We start from the raw sequence: 20,545 nt of genomic DNA on the forward strand, positions 1-20,545 counted from the left end.
TCCAGCTGTTCCTGTTGCTCTCCGTGTGCCGGTCCCGTCCCTCGGCTGCGTGTGAGGTCACAGCTCCTTCCCCGCGCGGTTCGGGCAGCCTTGGCGGGAGGCTGGTCCCAGCTGCGCCGCGGCCTTGCTGCTGCGCGGGCGCCCCGCACCCAGCCCGGCACCGGGCGCTGCACGGAGGCGCCCCAAGAGGAGAAAGGCACAAAAAAGCAAGAAAAAAAAGCTGCACTAGAAAAGTCTTCTGGCAGCCTCTTTCTTTAGCGATCCAAACGCAGACCCTACCACCTCAGTACAGCAGCAAACATTTTTATTAAAGTGTCAGGCAGCATTTGTGTCCTGCTCCTCGGATTGCCAAGGGCAAGCGCAGCACCGGTCACTTCCCGTGGCTTTCCTCGCGGGAGGCTTTGGGAAACCTGCCCACAGAGCCTTGCAGGCGGTTCTTGACCGGGCGCTCTGCAAGTTTTGATTGCCAGGCTGGTCTGTGCTCGCTGGCCTTGCCCAAAAGCAGACGTGCAGCAGCTCTGCCCTGCAGCTCGCGGCGCCGCTCCGGCCTCCCCGGCCCTCCGGCCCATCGGGACCTGCAGCCCCGGGAGCAGCCGCTGCCTGGGAGCCGCGGTGGCCGCTTCCCTTCGCAGTTTAGCTGCACTCTTCCTTGTGGCAAAGGGGGCAGCTTCAATCAGAGTCCTCTTCAAGGCCCGGGTGCATGGGTATTTCTTTAGGCTTGGTGATATTTTTCAACTACTGGAGGATAAACAAATTCCATTGCTCGTATTCAACTTTCCCCTAGCGAGTTCTGTCTTTAAAAAAAAGGCAAAACGCGCAAAGTCCTAGGAATGCAGTATATTTAGTTTAAAAATTATGCATTTCCGCTTTTTCGGGAGTGCAGAGGATTCCCAATTGGAAAGTGCTCCCCAGGCCTCCGCTTTTTCAAACATGAAGGAAAACTATAAACATTTTCTCGCATTTCAAGACTAGACTTCAGCTTCAACAGCTCTAAGCTGAGGTCCCAAAACAGCCTCCGGGGCTCGCGAGGGCTCCCTGCTCGGGGATGCTCCCCGGACAGGAGGGTCTCGGGGCGCCGTGCGCAGCGCGGCGGGCGCGGGGCCCGGCCCAAGCGCTACCCCTGCAGCCGCTCCGCTCCTTCCTGCAAACTTAGTTGTCCCCAGCACAAATGGGGAAGGCAAAGACTTCCAGACCAGCTCTGCAGACAGCTTTATGGGGTAACTTTGCAATCTGATTAGGCAATAGCTTGGGCACAATGACAGGAAAATCTTAACCTAGTACCGAGAAGGGGAAAAACACCCAAGTACACAAGAGGGAACACTGGTGCTTTCCAGCGAGAGCAGGGTGACCCGGCGGGGCCGCCTCTCCGTGTCTGCGTGGCTTTGTGAAGCGGCCGTGCTGTGCTGCTGCAGAGGCTCTCCAGCTCCCTCTCTTCCCAAGGGAGTTCACCACGAGCCCCTGTCGACCACTGTGTGAGAGGGGCAAGGGCTCCCCTTCCTAAGCAAGTTCTGTTTTGTGCTGTGTAGGTTTGCTTGACAACTCTCAAAATGTTTATGTTTGCTTGAAAGACTCTAACGGTACCAGTTGTTCTTTAAAACCCAGTCCAAGCACTTGCGAGCAGCTATAAACATCGTGTCAGTCACTGGCTGCTTTCCTCAGGGGCTGCTGGCTCCTCTGCCAGCCCCGGTGGTACCGGCACCGGAGGAGGGCAGCGGTGCGGCCCCGCGCAGCCAGGCGAGGGCACTCCTCACCGCGCAGCCGCCGCAGCGAGCGCGCCCGCGCAGCGAGCCCTGCTGCTCGCAGGGGACCGACATGGACTTCCCTCCTTGGAAATGAGCCCAAACGGCCTCTCTCATCACCGGGAAAACCCATGTCCACATAAGCAATGTACCTGCATCCAGAATTTGCCTTATGCAAAGACAGGATGAGGCAGACGGTGTAACTGGCGCTTACTGGGGTCTGGAAAAGGGTAAGGTAGGGAGAGACCATGCAGCAGGGAGAGCGCAGAGCAAAGACACGGCACAGGGCTGGCCGGGGGCACCGGAGCGGCGCGCGGCGCCTACCTTTGCGGTTCATGCCCATCTGGAGGCACTTGAGCAGCCGGCAGTACTGGCATCGGTTCCGCTGCTTGCGCGACATGACGCAGTTCTTGTCCCGGCTGCATCTGTAAACCCGCTTGTTGCAAATGCTCCTTTTGAAGAACCCCTTGCAGCCCTCGCAGGAGATGATCCCGTAGTGCAGACCCGTGGCTCTATCCCCACAGATAAGGCAGGTTCGCTGATCCACCCGCTCATCTGCAAGGCAAGAAGAACACTTGGCAGTCAAGAAAACAGCCTGCTCGGGCCACCCGATCCTTTCCCTTCCGCACCAGGGTCACCTCCATTTGACACCCTGCGACCTGCGCGAAGTCCCCCAAGCAGATCCAACCCTTTCGAGCCGAGGTCTCGCTGGCAGCACCACGCACGAGACCTTGCAAGGACCCCCTGCAAGGCAACGACTCCTCCTCTGAAGACACCAGTTTCTGTAACTTTTACTACTTCATAGATCATATAGGTTTCTTCCTTTTTTTCCCCCACAACCCCATTTGCAATGCTGTGGACCAGCAACACCTGGGCACAGGAGAAGGCTACATGTGAGGTGTAAGTTTCCCACCCGCAGTGGTCACAGCTTAGCGGTGTTTACTACTAGAGGAAAACAGGCCCCGGGAGAGGGGGAACAGTGTAGAGCAAAGATAACGTGGCGGGAGGAAGAACCCCAGAGGGGGCAGCTCCCCAGCAGCGAGAGGCCTGGCGAGTCCCCCCTGCAAGAGGAGGGTGAAGGACGCGGCAGGGAACGGTGACACCGCACGGAGAGTTTCCTGCAGCCGCCGCTGCGAAAACCCGGAGAGCGCGCGGGGGATCTGCCCCGATCCCTCCTTTCAGAGGTATCTGGTGTCTTGTTGGGGCAAACGGAGACGCGCAGAGGAACGCGCTCGTCTCCACCTTCCCTGCTAACCCAAGCAGGGCCGGCGGGAGCCTCGCTGCACAATTCACACGCCCGGAATCGGAGCCAACCTTATTACAGAAATGAAAACAGGCTTAAGCCACAATGACTTCATTTTACTATTCCTTTTGCAAATCTTTCAAAGGCCTGAAAAAAATGTAAGTTGTACGACTCCCAGCAATAGGAGCTGTCATATTAAATTTGGTATTGTAAGGCTTTAACGTTCGCTCTGCGACAGAATAGGGCTGATGTGAGGCCCGGCAAGGACGCCGGCGAGCACGTAGTAATGTTCATAGACCGAGACGTCAACCTGAGAGGAAGAAGTAACTGACAGCTAAAGCAACCGACTTAGTTACCCTAGATGTTTGCTCATTAACTTGCATCTACATAGGGAGACCCAAATCCTGCTTCACGTTACAAGTCAGCTACGCTTAACATAATTCCAGCAAATTGCACCAGAAGCCTTTTCCTGCAGAAGACCCTTAATACGGGCAAACAGATTGACCCCTCTCATTCCAGGTGAATCTCTCCATCTTCCCATTTCCTCGATACTGTAACCCAGTAATAATCCTGCTGCTGATATTCAGAAATGGGCACTGTTCGAACACAGTCATGGATAAGCACAAATCTGTAGTAAATTTCATTAGGTTTCTTGTTCAAATACCAACTAGTCTTAGCTGGATGATGACCCAGGATGCTGATATTTTTATCTACTGGACTTCTGGAGCAGCAGAAGGAAGAAGCCTCAGCCAAGTCCGCCGTAATCCCGATAAACCTTGAACACTGTGACAGACCCGTGCTTAGCTCCTTACGGCTGCACAGCAGATGAGCCCAACAGAAACAAACGGGTCGGACACGCTGGGATCAGAAATGAAACCAGCCTGCAGTTACCCGAGCAAAGCGAAAAATCGCGAGCGCTTGATTTTGGTCACGAGCAGCTCTCCAGAGCTTAAACCCTCCAATAACCCATCACTTTTAGCATCACTTTTTTTTTTATAAACACTTGCTGATGCACCGTAAGCAAATTTGCATTTTACTGTGAATTTTGCTGCAATTGTGTTAAGACCTTAAAATAAAGGAACAAGCGAAGGAAACACAAGCTGTAACTGCAGAAACCCTGGCAGGTTGCAGTGCGCGCGGGGCGCAGGAAGGGAGACCCCCTGCGCGCTGCCCCCTGCGCACGGCCTCCCCGCGGGGCTCCCCGCACGGCAGGGTGAGCGGCCCATGGAGCTCGGCACGGGGATGGCCCCGCGCGAGGTCCCGGCGCTGCCCTCGGCGCCCGCTCCCGGGACGGGGCAGCAGGTCCCGACGGCCGCAGCCGCTTCCAGGCCACCCTGGCGAACGCTGCGAGCGGAGGCGCCACGGGGGTCCCTGCTGCTCAAACCAAATTCGTAGCCAGCAAGAAGCACCCGCGGAAAGCCTCAGCGTTCCGGGGGGTTAGAAATCCCTGCTGGAATCCCGTGCGATGCTGCCACCCCGGGTGATGGCAGCTCTGCCCTTTGCTGCTTTTCATCCCATGCAAGGCGAGCTCCTCCTGCAAGCGAACACGGGGAGAGCTGAAAGGAGCTCGAGATCTACCCCTGCTCCGCAGCCTCCGCGCGCCGGGAGCCCCACGAGAGCGCGGAGCCGCGTCCCTGCGCCCGGGCTGCGCCGCGGCGCCTCTCCCCGCGGCCGACGCCGGGAGGGACGCGGGATGCGGCGAGCTCCACGCGGAGCGCTCCTCCTTCCGCTGCTCCCCATGTCCTGCCTTCAGCCGGCTCGCACACGGGATAGTCCGGCTTTGTTCTCGCAGCCCATTGTAGCGGGGGCCACAAATCAAACAGTTGCTGCTGCAACAAAAGCACTCACAAAAATCTCAACCTCATCTTGAACCCTGAAGATTTTTATGGCTGCGGCCTCCCTCGCCCCTCCCCGAAGCGCACTAAAGGGCGCATTGTTCGCAAAGGTCACGGCGGGTTTCATACCACGTTTCCATACAATGCAAATTCTACGGGAATATTAAGATGTTACACAGGAGTCACGGAGACGGTGTGAGAAAGCGCAGGAACACTCCACCCCTCTACGTTTCGTGCTGCAAACCACTGAACAACACCCTTTTTAAAGAGAGTTCCTTTTCCCCTCGGTGGAACAAGCAGTGCTGATAACTCTTCTGTGGAAACTCATACGAATTTCCAAAAGAAAACAGCGCGGAAGCACATTGCAGCACACGAGGATTCGGCTTTCCATGCACAGCTTACCCACCGTGTAACACATAAAATGCCTATCAATTATTTTAATGTATTGGGACGCCTGCTCAGACTCCAGCAGCACCCGGTGCCCGTCCTGCCCACGCCACGCGCCCGGCGGGGCCGCACGCGTCCCCTCGTGTCCCCAGGGAGGCCGCGGGCCCGGCTGGCCCCGCAGCAGTGAGGGCCGTGCTCGCCGGTGAGGGCCGTGCTCGCCGGGCGCGCTGCTCTCGGGGCGCAGGCGGCAGCGGCGGCGCTCGGCACGGCCGTTCATCGACACCCTCCAGCCCTTGGGCTTCCCCTCATCGCCTTGCTCCCAGCAACGTGGCAATTCCGAGCTCTCGCGTGCTCCCCTCACCTCGGAGCCTTGGACACTGACAACTGTGTCCCCTTGTCCCCACATCTTCCCTAACGCCCAAGGCAAAGGACGGGGCTGGGCGCAGGGAGCGAGCGCGTGGCCCCGGCCGAGGCAGCGCTCAATAGCATTAACCCTCCGCCAGCTAAAACAAAAACGTTTGTGTGCCCAGCTGCGAGGGGGGTTAATTCAGACGGACAAGGCTCCCGCAGCCTGCGAGGAGGCCGCCCCGCCGCGGCCTCCCACGGGCACAGCGCTCCGCGAGCGGCGAGGAGGAGCAGGAGGAGGGCTCGGCGCCGCGGCTGCGCGCAGGCAGCGTTCCCCAATAACGCCCGTTTCCCCCAGATCCGCAACGCGCTCCCTGCCGGCCACGGGGACCCCGGAGCGGCAGCCGCACGGCCCCGGCCCCGCGCAGCAGCCAGGCGAGGGCGGCCGTTTTCGACCACCCTTCTCCAGGCCGGTTGAAAGTTAAAAACCTCCAACTTTTTGTGCGGTCACGCGCTCCTGTCCCGGGGTAGCTGCATGCTCCCAATCCAACGTAGGATCCCGCTCTGTTACTTCAGTTTGGCAGACTGCAAAGCAGTAAGATTAAAACCTGCCTAAAAGGAGTCCTGCTGGGCCTATTCCAGCTACCTACACACAGTGACCAGCAACGCTGCGGCATTAGGAAAACCTTGCGCTCCCCAGAACAGTGTCCCTGTCCCCGGGCAGACGGGGCCCCGGCACAAGCTGCAGCAATTGCATTTCAAACACACTGCCCCAACACGAACTACACTCATCCCGAATTTGCGCTTGGCAGCGGCTCCGGGCGGCCCCGGGGGGCCCGGCCGCGCTACCCGGGCCCTCTGTGAGCCCGGCACGGGCAATAATTAACAAAACCAAAAAAGGCTTTTCCAGATGGGCAAAGGGATTAGGAAGTTTAAAATATAAACAAACTAAGTCACAAAACAAACTAATGCCATTTAAAGAAATGATGCGACCCCTTTTGTCACTTAAGGTTTGCAATTTGCAGACAGTGCACCAAATAACTTAAACGCTGCATTTAAAATAAAAAATAATAACAACAACGATGGAAATAATAATAATAAATAATAATAAAAACCACAGATGCTGCTTCCCAAGCGTAGGCGAAGGGGCAGGTTGCGGTGCCGCTTCCGCGGCCCCCGCGGGATCCCGCGCCCCCCCTCCGCCGCGGAGCCGCGGCTGCCGGCTCGGCCCGGCTCGGCCCGGCCCGGCTCGGCTCGGCTCGGCCCGGCCCGGCTCGCCTGTCAGCGCGCACGAACAAAGCGCCCCCCCCCCCAACCCCGCGCCCCCCAGCCCCGCCGGTACCGTCCATAAAGGTGTCGTCGCGCCTCATGCCCGCCCGCCGCCGCGGGGCCGGGGCCGGGGCCGGCGCGGCCCGCGCCGCCGCGCACGAGCCGTGACGTCAGCGCCGCTTTGAACGCCCCGCGCGGCGCCGTTCGCGCCTCCTCCTCCTCCTCCTCCTCCTCCGCTGCTCGTTATCCTTTCTGGTCTTTTTTTTTTTTCCTTTTCTGACAGAGTCGCGAGGGGAAATAAAGACCAGAAATGTGGCTCATGGCCCTCACTAAGCGCCCGTCTCAACCCACCTCAACTCCTTGCTGCTATTTCAGTGTTCACCTGCACAACCGCTCCTGTGCGGTGACACCACACCGAACACGGTCTGCTGAGCGCACGCATCGCGGCTCCGAGTCCCAGCTGATCTACCCAGCGATTCAAATGACCCTCCGGACCGCGCTGCGCTTGGGCGAGGGGCGCGTAGGCCCGTCCGGCCCGTCCCGCGCTTCCCGCTCCCTGCTCACACGCACCCCGTGGCCTCTGCCCCGAGCAGGTCACACCAACAGCTCCTCACGGCTTACGGCGCTGCTTCACTTGGCCTAAATACAGATCCATAGAAACTAAACGCGCTCCCTTTGCTGTCCTCGCAGGCCATTCGACACGGCCTGGCTCTAGCAAAGGGATTTTCCATCAGCTCGGGCTTTTCCCATCAGCCCCACAACAGCTGACTCGAGGATTAGTGCCCAGATTAACACCAAAACCAAACACGGCTCTAGGAAAAACCCACCTGCCTGGGAACGGCAACGAGCGTGTGCAGGAGCCCGCAGAGACGGGCCCTGCCTTCTGCCTAGGGACGGCTCCAAAGGAGCCCGGGAGGCACCACGGGAGCAGTTGGAGAAACCAACCACCACGCAGAAAACAGCAGCGCATGAGGGATGAGCAGCGCTGTGCCAAACGGAGCTAAAATGACACCGTTGCTCCAGGAAGGAAAGCCTCACCAGGAGGCACGGCTCGTCTTGCCTCCCCTCCCGCAAGGGAAGGCCCGCGCGGCTCACGCCATCCTCCCGCGGTCCGACCCGCGCCCCTCGGCAGCGGCGCAAACTCCCCTAACAACAACAGCACGACGGGTGACAGCCACGTGTTTGTCCAGCAGAAATCCTCGGGGCTTTGCAGAGCTCGGGCCCTGCTCTGCAGAGGGCAGCGAGGGGGATCAGCTCCGCTGCCTGACGAACTCCCCAAAGCGAGGCCGCCAGCAGGAAAACAGCGTAGCTGGCCTTTTTTTAGCCAAATCCCACCCAAACAAGCAAAAACACAGACACCGCCGTAACTGACAACTACATTCATACAGTAACACCAGTTCAGAACAGTAAAAGCCACCGGAGTTGCCAAAACCTTGGCGAGCCAACACTGCCGCGACAGATTTATTGCCTCAACAGGATGTCCACCAGGAAGGGCCATGGGAAGCAATAGCAGGAGCGATCTCTCTCCTGGCTATCCAGGTGCTCACGCGGGAGAGGGAAAGCCGCCTCCCAGGCCTGCAGCCTCCACCGCTCCCTGCTCCTCGCCTGCCCGTCCGGACCCCTTCCACGTGCGCATTAGGAAAAGCTCTTAGGAATGCGGATCTTCCCGCTCGCAGGGCCCAGGCGCCACAGGAGAAGCGCCTGGTTGCCTCTCCGCTCACAGTGCTCCTCTCTGGTCCTCACCCCGCTGCTCTCAGCCGTCCCTGTCCCCTTTGGCAGGGCCGCGGGGCATCCTTGGAGCCGGCGCTCTCCCGAGGCCACGCACCGCGTTTCACGGAGCGCGGGCAAGGCTGACCCTCCTGCTGACACGAGAGCTTGTTGGCACCAAATTGGTGAGGACATTACCAAGCCAAAGGAAACACCCTGTAAATAACTAATTAGTTGGGGAACCAAATTTGTGAACTCGGTTCACACTGCAAGTTAGATAAGGCTAATGTGTGGGCAAAAGGGTTTTATTATTTCTAGACTTGGAAACACTTTCCTTTTGGGGCAGGAAAGCATTTGCTTGGGAGCTGCTGGCACGATGATGTAGCTTAACTTTCATCAGTGCTTAAAAGGATCTTTGAATCAAGAAAAAATGTCAAATTGAGATTCATTATGATCAACCCATCAAAACACACAAGTCATGAGAAGGCAACTGCAGAGACAAAAAATCCCCGACTTTTGTGGAAATATAGAAGTATCACCAGAAAAGGCAGCAAGCCCCATCCCCAGCAGTTTCCAGTGATGAGGAATCCCAACAGTGCCAGTTCTTTTGAGACACTGCCCTGGGCAGTGTCACCTGCAACATCTACCTCCTAAAGACCTTCTGAATTTGGCTTCTGTCGCCAAAGCCTGAAGGGGCCCTTAAACGCCCGTGAGCGCCCTGCTTTAGGACCACAACAGCCCCTACGGAGGCTCTCGCCCTCCCACCATCGTGGTCACTTCATAATTCCTTTGAGTCTCAGGGAAGCTTTGCTTATTTTCATGACAATCGGCGCTCTGTTATGTTGACACAGTTTGAGACATCGGCGCCTTTGTGGCAGGGACAGCGTCGCGCTGCCGAGGACAATCTCACGCGCATCTCAGCTTTAAGGCAATTTCAAATAAGAGCTGGCCGGACACAATTGAACGGGCGATGCAACTTTCTAAAAGAAAGGGGAGCCAGGCACAAAATATGTGGTTTTGTTTTCAAATAACAAATAGCAGATAAGGAGATGGCTGGGAGAGGGAAAAGCGGCTGCCATTTGCTCACGGCAGGAGGCTCCCCGAGCTCCTCAGAGCCAGGGGCAGCGTTCGGAGCCGCCGGCAGCCCCTGGCCGGGAATCGCCACGCAGGGAACGACAGGAATTGCCATGCGGGAAACGGCAGCGCCGCGCCGGCCCGTGCTGCGCCCGGCTGCTCCGGCGCCGCTGCCGCAGCCTCGGGAGCGCGGTGGGGCGCGCCGCCCAAACGGCCTCCTGCACCTCGAGGAGAGGCGCAGCCCTTACCGAAATTCAGAATCACCGTGACGCAGCCTCCTCGTAGCGATGGCTTTGCAAATGCGCCTGAACGCAATCTACAAACTCAGATTAACGCATTTCACCTAGGAGGTCTAGGGTGACAACTTCATTACTAAAGAGGCTGCTGCTTTCATCTACTGTCATGAGAGTCACTTCCACGTAAACGCGGCTGATTCTGTCCACCCAGCTCTCTTCCAAATTCACCTCCCTCCTCAGTATTCAGGTATTTCAGAGTCAACAAAGATTTTTAAGAAAAGCTGTTTACAGAAACTATGGAAAGAACTGCAAGAAGCAGTTATAAACATTAGTTTGACTTTTGATAACAGCATAATAACAGATGCAAGTAATTACTCCAGTCCCTAGTATTTAAAACACCAAGGATGTGGTGTTAATTATTCTAGTGGAGAGACCCATTTGGTGCACAAAAAGTTAACAATATTCCTTCTCATTACTAGTTCAATAGGTCACGGGCAAAATGGATCTTTCTATCAACTTTCCATTTTTCTAATATATATTTTTATTTGCCTGAGCACCAAAGTTGCTATTTGGGATTGCAAGAAGCATTTCATTGCATCTTGCTTCACAAACAGCAGATGATCTCTACACAACAGAGGAGAAAGCAGCAGGGAGGTTAAAGGCTCCTTAGAGAGGTCACCTTCAGAGGAAAGAGGGAAAACAAATGGGATTGTAGGCATGAGGAGTATATGGTTTTACTGCCTTGGTGGGCAAGTACAAGAAAGGAGAGGCGCAAAGGGGACGGCTTTACATTTCTATGAGCGGCAATCGCGGTCCCTTGCAGGCCTTGCTGCGCGGCGGCTTCGCCTCCTGCGGCTGCCCGCGGCCAGGCCAGGCCACGCAGAGGCCCCGAGCCCGGCCGGGACCGGCAGCAACCGCCAGCGCCGCGCTCAGCACCCGCGGGGACACGGCCGGGACGGCAGACACGACGCAGGGCAGCGGCAGGAGGGGGACAGGGCCCGCTGGAGCTGCATGGTGCCGCTCCCGCCCGGAGCGTGTGTCGGTGCCGCGCACTGCGGCTCCCACCCGGAGCACGTGTCGGTGCCGCTCCCACCCGGAGCGCGTGTTGGCGGCCGCCGCTCCACACGCCGGGGAGCAGCCTCGAGGAGGCTGCCGCGCGCCAGGGAGGAGGCCGTTCGTACAGCCCTAAACCCGGGGCAGAGCAGACGACGTGCAGGGATGCGCGACACGGCAGCAACGCCGTGCAGAAAGGCCCCCGCCGCGTGTGCTTTAGCAAGGGCACCTCCAGCAAAGATAAACCTCGGAAAAAAGCCGAGAGCTTCCATCCCTTGGGGCACCCAAGGTGCCGCGGGCGGGCAGACGGCCGCGGAGCTGCTCCCGCGCAGGCACGGGCAGGACGGGGTCCCTCGGGCCGCCCCGGCGCGGCCGCGCTCGCCCAGGGCCGCGTCGCGCCGCGCTTTGCTCGCAGCAGGCGCTGGGTTTTCCAGCACGGCTGCTTCCCGAGCGCAGCGGACGGGAGAGGGCAGCATCCGACAGCGCGAGGGAGCGGGAGGCGCCGCGGGCAGCGCAGGGCCCCTGTCCCCCGCGATCCCTCCCCTGGCAGCTGCGCAGCAGATGGACGCTCCGACCGGCCGGGTCTCAGCCGAGCTTTGAGTCTCGGTAACGTCAAGGCACGAACCAGGATTTGGAAAACAACCGCGTTTCTCCAGGCCAGCAGCTCCCGGGCGATGTGCCCACAGCGCCGTTCCCGTTCCTGCGGCGTCCCCGCTTCCTGCACGACCCACAAGTGACCAAGAGGTAACGCAGCCCCACTCGCTGCTTAGCTGGCTCTTCGCTTTCATTTTTTTTATTGCAATTAGCTTTTACATCACTGGGAAGAAGCTATTTAAAACTTTTTTACCTGCCTACTTTAGACTTCATATTTAACTTGTCAAGGCTTGTAGTAACATCTATTCCCTTGTTTGCATAGGCTTAACTTTGAAAGGAATGTTTTCTTTTTTTAATATCCTCCTTTATTTTGCTATTTGTGACACTGAGTTTTTGCTCTTAAACATCTGTTTTACTCTGAGCTTGACATGATGTCTTAAAGAACAACCAAACAGCCCAACACTTTAAGCACGGCCGTTGTCACTTCTGTCCTCGCTGCCTGTCTAGCGCACTCAGCGCACACCGAGCTCTCTGCCCACAGACATTTGCCCATCAGCCTTGTTGGGCTCCCAGGGCCTCGCCGGGCACCCTGCCCCTCCGCCCCGACCATCCCCACCGAGAGGGCGACAGCCCTGCAAGGTGATGAACCCAGAAAGGGCTTCCTAAGCAGAGACTGCCAAAGAGGGGGGATTCCCCTTGGGATTTTTCCTGTATCGCTATCAGATACTTCAACACGTCACCCCATGTCACTCTATAGAAAACATGTCTCAAACGAAATGGTCTGGCGGCAGGTTTAGAAACAAACATGCCATTTTTTCCCATAAAATAAAGCACACAACCTATTAACTCGCTTCTGTGGGTTCCTGCACACTGCAAAAGTTTGCAGAGGTTCAAGAGCCATTAGACAGTCGTGGATGAAGGCAGCGGGACGAGGGAAACCCCATCCTGGGCACTTGGGCGCTGCCACCATCCCCTGCTGCCCTCACACAGGGCGAGAGCCACGTCCTGAGAACACAGCCGGTACCTCCCGCCTTCCCTCTCTCCATTCCACCCTGCTCCTTCCCTTGCTAATGAGATAATTCCTTAGTTTTCACACAGTTTGTATCCGCAGCTTCCAGACGCAGCTACCACCCACCCCAGGCAGCAGGAGGTCCCAAATGAAGACGTCCGTGACTGCCAATAAGAGCCAATTTTGCCAGATTAACGCTATCTCCTGCGCTCCCCACGCGCCGCGGCGCAGGACGGACCATTCCCTGCTGGTCACTGCTCCCAGCGAGACGGCGCCGCGCGGCGACGCTGCCCCGCGATGCAGGGGCTGCACCGAGCACGCAGCCTTTAAGACAATTAGATTTTCAAAGAAACTACACTAAACATTTCTTTCATGTGTAATCAAATTATGTTAAAGCAAACCTCATAATTTAAATCATTCCATTGGTCAGCTCCTATTTGTTTTCCCTGCACCCTCGTTTTTGCTCCAGATCTGTCACATTACATTAACACCTTTCCTACTCACTGCCTACAGAAATAACAGCCTTCGACATGCCTGCACAATCCATTTGTCCTGCTCTAATTACTTTTTGACATAGCCTCTTCTGCTGTTATCTTGCCTTTTCTGACCTCTGCCTGAATTAAAGCCATTTAAAACAATCTTTAAACGCGGTATCTATTGTGAAGTGTCATATATGATACTATTGGAGCAGGAGGCACTAGCATTCTGTAAATCAAATATTTAAATCTATGCTAATCAGATGCTGTACTTGAAGAGGAAAGCAACTACAGATGGGCAACAGCTCCAACTTGCTGTTGGTAAGGAGTGCCCGAGCCATTTCCAGGACGACATTCCTGAATCATAAAGCTACTCCACAGCGCTAGACAGCCCAGGGACAAACCGTGTTTCCTGTGCCCTAAGGAATTTCCCTTCATTTCACAAACGGGGAGAAAACCAAGAAAAAGGGGGGAAAAAACGGGTCACCTTGCACAGCCGCGTGCAGAGCGGCCGCTCCAGGCACGTCGGCAAGGCCCAGAAACGCCCCCTTTGCTGGAATCTTCCCTGTGTGTTTGTAAAGTTACTGTTTTCTCCCATTTCACTGAATTTTTATAGTTTTTTTTTTTTAGTACAGCTGTTTGAGCAGACCTGAGACATCAATTATCCAAACAGACACTAGTAACCCAATCCCTACAACAAATAGTCACTGATAACTATAAATTATCACACATATCTAATATCAAGGTCCTGTGTCATAAACACAGCTCTGCTGGGCCAGACTAAACCAACCCTGTGCAAGCCATGGCCGGGCCAAAGCCAATGTCTAGGAAAGAACGAATTACTGCTGTTAAAATCAACTCTCTTGGGGCTTTAATCTTTTCTTAAGTAAAGAATGCATTTACTTTAAAGAAAGACATTTAAACACAAAATAATCCTTCATGTTCAAACCCTTTAGGAACTCTACCAGAGCTTTCATCAGTTCCCTTCCAAAACTCAGTGCTGCCAGTAAATAAAGCCAAATGGCTCGTGCTCACACACGGTGTCACCGGGAGGAGGGCACTCACGGCCTTTGCATTTTGCCTCAAAACAACCGCAGATGTTTTCTGGAACAGCTGTGAATTCAGGGCGAGTTCACAGAAATAGTTCAATAGAAAATAGCTTTTTTTCTTCCTTTGTCCTTTTTAATAAAAATCCTACACAACACCCTAATTTCCCCAATACAATTTCCAATTCCCGCAGCATCCTTCAGTTCTTGCCCATATTACTCTGTGTTTGGTACTTGTGCGGCGTGCTCCCTCGCTGGCTGTCACATCCCCGCTCGATGCTCCGCGCTGCGCAGTGTGCGCAGAGGCAGCCGGGCTGGGGCTCTGCAAACGCAGAGGACGTCGGCGGTGGCACCGCTGCAGACTGCAAGGAGCGGGAAACGCGGGGGAAACCCCCAGGCCGCGGCTCGCGCCCGCAGGCGGCTCCGGGCCGCCGTCACCAGCGCGTTCCTCGCGGCTGCACGCCCGGCCACGCGCACCGCGGCACCCCGGGACCGGCTGCCGGGGGAATGAACCGCAGCGGCGAGAGGACCCGCTGCAGCGCAGGCGCCCACGGGAGAGCGGAGCAGCGCCCGCCGCAGGGACCCGCGAGAGCGTTGCCTATGGCGGCTGGCCGAGGGGCTCCGCGCGGCTCCAACGGGAGGCTCCGCGGGTCCGTCCGGGAGCCGCGCGCAGGCCGATCCGATCCGATCCGATCCGATCTGCGCGGCTGGGCCGGGCCGCGCCGCCCTCGCGTTCTGCTCGCAGCGGCTCTGCCGCAGGAGGCAGGAACAGGGCCAGCGCCCACCAACGAGCCTGCACGACGGCCAAGGGGACCCGCAATCCCGCACTGCTCCCCACCGCGTCCCGGAATGACGTCGAACCATCTCCTTGAACTGCACGAGCCGGACACGGAGCCGGTGCCCCGCGGCACCCCCGCCCGCGTGCCCCGTGACGGGGCGGCCCCTCGGGATGCTCCTCTCCCGAGGTGACGGGGCCGGGAAGGCCGGTGCAGCGGGAAGGCCGGGGCTGCCCCCGGGACGTGCCCCGCGGGGTGCCTGCGCGCGGCCCCGCGGACGCGGCGGCGCTGCCACGTGGGGCACACGTGGGTCAGCGGGTGCCACCCTGTCCCCGGAGCTGGCGGCGGGCCGGGCCGCACGCAGTGCCCGGCTGCTCCCAGCGCCTCCGCCAGCCCCAGGGAGCTGCTCCGAGGAGCGCAACGGGATCCTGCTACAGACAAGACTGCGAGCTGAAATTAAACGGTCTATCCCTGCAACCCGGGGGCTCCAGGGCTACATTTTTGAAATGCCAACTGTATTATATTTCCAGGTTTAGCTTAGGTTGCTTACTGAAGGGCAGCTTATTCGTTTCCAGAAGTTGAGAGTGAAAATCTTGCAGGCCTGCACTAGTATTTGCACAATGCTTGAACACAAGACAAAGAAAAAAAAACCCTCCCCATGCTCAGCATAAGGTACCTCACGAGCAAAGCGACGGGCTGTTTGCACTGTGTTTGATGACTTTGCAGCGTGCGTTCTGTAGAAAAATCCGTGCTATTCACAAAAAACAATTCTCGGATATTTTAGCTCCACGTACCTGAGCAACAAGGGTGCAATACCATGTGTTAGGACAAATTAAACACATATAGCAAAGTCGTACTCCATATTTAGCAAACTACACCTACACTCTAATTATATGAGTAAATGCAGAGATGATAAAAGCAGAGCCATAATTACAACGAGGTCAGTATTTGTTTACGTCAACAGTTAGGCTCATATAGTTCTATAGATACGAATGCCACTCACAAAGCAGAGCATGAATCCCCCCTGGAAAGTGACCCGGTTACTTAAAGATTTCCATCTGTGTGAATTATCATCTCAGATACGTAACGCCTGCAAAATCTAACTACAAAGTTATTATATACTATTGTTAATAAAATACAAAGACTTTTTTATGCTCGTGGACAGCAATCACAAAATACCTACACTCTGATACACACCATTATGCAGAATATAAAGCATTCTGGTCTAATATCATCTGCCCGCTAAATTGCTGCAGACTTTTTCTTACACATATGATCTGCAAGCCCATGGAGGAGCTGCTTTCTGCGCTGGCCCTACTACCAAGTTTAGGGTGACAATGTAACATGGTGTCCTGCTGAGATCCAAGAATAGCAATGCCTTAAAAGGCAGTGATGTTGAGATCACAAGGAAAAGAGAATTAGGGCACAGCTGTGGAGTTCTGTAGGCTAAAACATAGACTCAATATGTCAGAGAAAATTAAATCACAGAGCTACATGTAATTTCTGGTCTCATAACTTAGCTGCAGAGGTACAGACGTGGTACTTAGGTCATACATTTCAGTTGCTGTTTCTGCAAGAAGATAAAAATGGCATTAATTAAAAAAAAAAAATTACATGCAAACAAAAACACAATCACCTTTGTTCCGAGCAGCACGCACGTGGTACCGCGGCCCAAACTTGGGTTTACAGCCGGCCTCACACCCAGGGGGACGAGCAGCAACATCCCCGCGAGGCCGCGCAGAGCCCCGGGCGAACACAAAGGGAAGCGAAACCACCTCGACAGCAAAATAACCTGTCCCCAAAACGCCTGCCTGCTTTCCGTGGGGGCCAGAGAGGCAGCAGAGACCTTCCTCAAACGGAGTTACCAAAACTGAAAACAAACTTGTGTAAAGGCTTCGCCCCCTTTAGAGAAGTGACCTGCTGATAACGAGACGAACTGCAAATGTGAATGGTGTGGGAAGCTGCAGCCCTGCAGACCTTGGTTAAGCGTGAGCTAGACTCAAGCTGCGGCCACACACGCTGCAGCAGCGCGGCCTGCGAAAGGCCCACGCGCGGGGCGGCCTCTGCGCCGGAGCCGGAGCGCGAGCGGCCGCGCCGGGGACGGGCTGCGTCGCCCGCAGCGCGAGCAACGTGTCAGCATCCAGCACAGCGGCACAACCGGGGACACGGAGCAGGAGCGGCAGCACGGCCGGAACGCAGCGCGCAGGACGCAGCGCGGTGCAGCCGCCCCGTCCGCGCGGGGACACGCGGCTCCCTGCGCCTGCAAACGGCTCACGGGCGCTTTGCAGCTAACGAGAGCACGTCCGCCCCCAAATCCAGCGAGGACACCCGCGGTTACACACACATCTGTTCAAGAAAAGCATTTTTCTCTGTATAGCCTAATATTATCTATATATTACCTATTTCAACAGACAGCCTAGTTCATACGTATGCAATGCTTTCCACAAACACCTCACGTGACGCAGAAAACAACATCTTAAATAAGGATGCAAAATGCAGTCACTGATTATATCTCAGCACATATTTGTGGGGAGGAAAGGAATAGAAGGCTTATCACAGCCACACATTTCTCCATCCGCCCCCAGGTCCGTATGATCCCCGCTCTCCTCCTGCTTTCGGAGCTGTTATCCCTTTAAGTTCCATTTGCGCCGGCTCGGCTGCTCCCAGGGCTCTCTTAGTGCTGTGACCCACTTTCCTGCAGTATTTCTGCATAGCGACAGAGGTCCTAGCAGGACAAGCAGAACTTTGCAGCGTACAGGATTCTCCATTTCCTATCACTTCGCTTGGAAGAATGTGGATAACATTTATATATGGGCACTCGCAAACATGGCATAAAACCTATACATGTATCGAAAACGCATGAATCCCATAAACACAAGGAATCTGAAGAACAAAAACAATCTGCCTTCTGAACTGCAGAATATTCCTAAGAGGCACTTGCAGGGCCCCGATAGCTGCTAAATGCTGTATCCTATGGGTCCTCAGCAAGGGCTTAAAAGAAGTCTGGCTGTTTCTGGCTGAAGTTCTGTTAAAGGAACTCTGCTCATTTCTCCCCACTGAGTTTGAGCATTTCTGTTGCCCTGAACTAACCCTCTCTATTGACTTGTTCCAAATTAAAGACTAAAATACTGAATTGACCATTATTTAAATTACTGAAATTATTATTCCTTCATTAAACCAACCCAAGCTTTGACATTTTATGTTCAGCACATCTCACTCACTGTCCTACTCCCTATTCACTGGGCCCTACAGAAGTACAGGATAACGACTGCAGATGCACATATAGTTTAAAATGTGATCTCGAGGCATTGTTTTAGGTAAAGCTGCTATTCTGATATTTTGTGGTGAAATTATAACAAACCAAAAATCTCTTCAATGGGAAATTTCACAAACAGAGGATTATGACTTCAGCGAAGACTAAGCAGCAGGAGCAGATGGAACTCTTCAGAAACAATGATTCTATTTTCATGCAAATTTCCTTAGTAGTTAAAAAAAAAAAAAAGAAGGAGAAGGAAAAAAACACCAAGATATCAGAAGGGTTTCTAAATGGAGGGATTTTGAATGATGCTAAAAGCAAAGGGCTGATAGCTCTCCACAATCCCGAGCATTTTACCAGCACGCAGGAAAGAAAGAAAAGCATGATAAACTAAAAACAGAGCATGCACCTTCCTTGGAGTAACAAGAGAAAGGGAAAAGAGAGTGAAAGTATATTTTAGTTCTTATGATTTTCAACATCATGTTATGCTTTGTGATAATGCGTACTTCAGAGCTAATTCTTATGCTCTTTAAGAGCACAGACTTCATTCATGAAGCAGCATGACAAAAATTCTTTATCCACTTGATGACTACAGAAGGTGACAGCCACCGAGAAAAAGACAGCCACAGGGACACTGTCAGAGTGCTAACCTGCAGCGTGCCTCTCTCTGAGTGTAAGTGCTCCCCTGATTACAAGCATACAGACATGCATTTTTCATAGCTGAACGTGGAAACTGAGCCAATTCTTTTGTTATTAATACTGGCAGCATACCCTAAAAAACAAATACACACACAGTTAGCAGACCCCATTTCTGGCTCTCCAACTGACCTGCTATTTCAGTTTGGGCTTATTTCTTTTTCTCTTTTCTATTTATGTCTCAAGTGAGAAAATTTGAGCTACTCCCTAACCTGCAAATGTTAGGAGGATAACTGTTTTTGTACAATACTATAGCACAAAACGCTACAGTGCTTTATGCAGTAAAGTGCGTTTTAATGGTAATAAACAGGAGTACTTTGGAAGGCCACCGTAATCCCGGTTCTAAAGGCAGCTTGCTGTACCGCGGTGTCCAAGGAGAGGAACCCAGCGACACGGGCGCGCAGGGAGGACAGGACGGTCCCCGCGTCGCTCCCCAGCGCCCCGGAGCGGCTCCGGAGCCCTCCAGGCCTCCCGCTCCCAGGCCAAGTCCCTTCCCAACACTCATTTCTCCTATGCGGCTCTTCAAGACTTGTAGCAAGTCTTCAAAAATATCTGTCAATTCTATCTGTCAACTTCTACCTCCTCAGTTTCAGGTTGGTTCTCTTATTTAATTTTCTCCTTTCTCATTTATGTGGAAGAGATAAGAAGTTAGCTGTACATCAGGCTGTGAGAACGGTAGAGGCCTCTGAGCCATATGGTCAATACCAAGAAATCTGCACTTTAATCCCGTTTTACCTACATTTGTGCCTTCTGTCCTGTCACTGGCCAAATCATCTAACTTGGAGAGCTCTGGCTCTCAAGATGCATCTATTTCTTCCTCATGGAGTCGGGTGAATTGTGGTTATCGAGTCCGGTGAATTGACCTGATGCCTGCACGATTTTTCACAGCTACTGAAAGGACAGAACACTTAAAAAAAAAAAAAAAGTGGGGTGCGCAGATGAATTGCCAGCTTTCCCTTGCTTATTTTTTAGCAGAGGCTACACAAGAAGAAACAATTTCCTCAGTTAATCCCTTTTTGACCCAAATTAACTTTTGTCCAAATTGTTTTCTTAAATAATTTATTTTACAGCCTTGCCTGAATGAGGCAGACGATGGACATGTTTTAATAACCAAAAGCCTTTGGGGAGAGGAATGGTGATGCGGAAGGAGAGGAAGGCACCATGCAGGTTGGTGGAAGATGCGGGAATGCGCAACGCGCATCGTGACGCCTGCTGTAAAGGCAGGGCCTCCTCGCCAGGTACAGGGAGTTTTTGGTTTTGCACAGCCTGGCTCACTCACCAGAAACGCGCATCAGACAGGAGGAACTTCCACGCCACAAAGCGGCAGCAATCCAAGCACATCCCAGCCTTCGGCTGCCGGGATTGAGGGCAGGCTTGGTCCTGATCCCGAGGAGCGCTGCACTGTTGCAATGGAGCCGTGGTGCGCGCGTGGCGAGCATTGCGCCGCGCCAGGCCCGCGCTGCCCGCGCGCCTCGAGCAGCGGAGCCCCTCGGCCTCCTCTCCGTGCGCTCCAGGCGGCTCCTCCGCTCCGAGCCGCCTCCCGCCGCGCGGCCACGCGGGGACCGGCCCGGGAGCCCCGCGGCCACGAGCCCAGGAGGCTGCCGCACAGGCCCCCATCCGCATTTACATTCCTCATACATCCCACTTCTCCGCAGCTATGATAAAGATGATACTGGAGAAGGAAAGATAAATAGGGCCTCGTTTGCAGGACTTCAAAGTATGGAGACAAATGACACCTGACCCACACACTTGCCTCTCTGGGTCAAGCACCTTTGACCTGACCAAACCTACTGAAAGATTATTC

At 54.8% G+C, this 20,545-nt stretch overlaps 1 protein-coding gene across 2 annotated transcripts in view; it reads right to left on the reverse strand.

Annotated features, from left to right (window-relative positions):
• The window catches only part of NR6A1 (nuclear receptor subfamily 6 group A member 1), a 70,636-nt gene that overhangs the window by 12,963 nt on the left and 37,128 nt on the right, over window positions 1–20,545 (reverse strand). For both annotated transcript variants that reach the window (XM_088525397.1, XM_088525396.1), the window contains exon 4: window positions 2,064–2,294. In XM_088525397.1, the coding sequence (XP_088381523.1) occupies window positions 2,064–2,294 (231 nt within the window). The remainder of the gene's footprint in view (window positions 1–2,063; window positions 2,295–20,545) is intronic.

Source organism: Tinamus guttatus, unplaced genomic scaffold (assembly GCF_059628265.1).
Source record: "Tinamus guttatus ecotype Peru unplaced genomic scaffold, ASM5962826v1 Tinamus_guttatus_pri_ptg000226l, whole genome shotgun sequence".
Lineage (NCBI taxonomy): Eukaryota > Metazoa > Chordata > Aves > Tinamiformes > Tinamidae > Tinamus > Tinamus guttatus.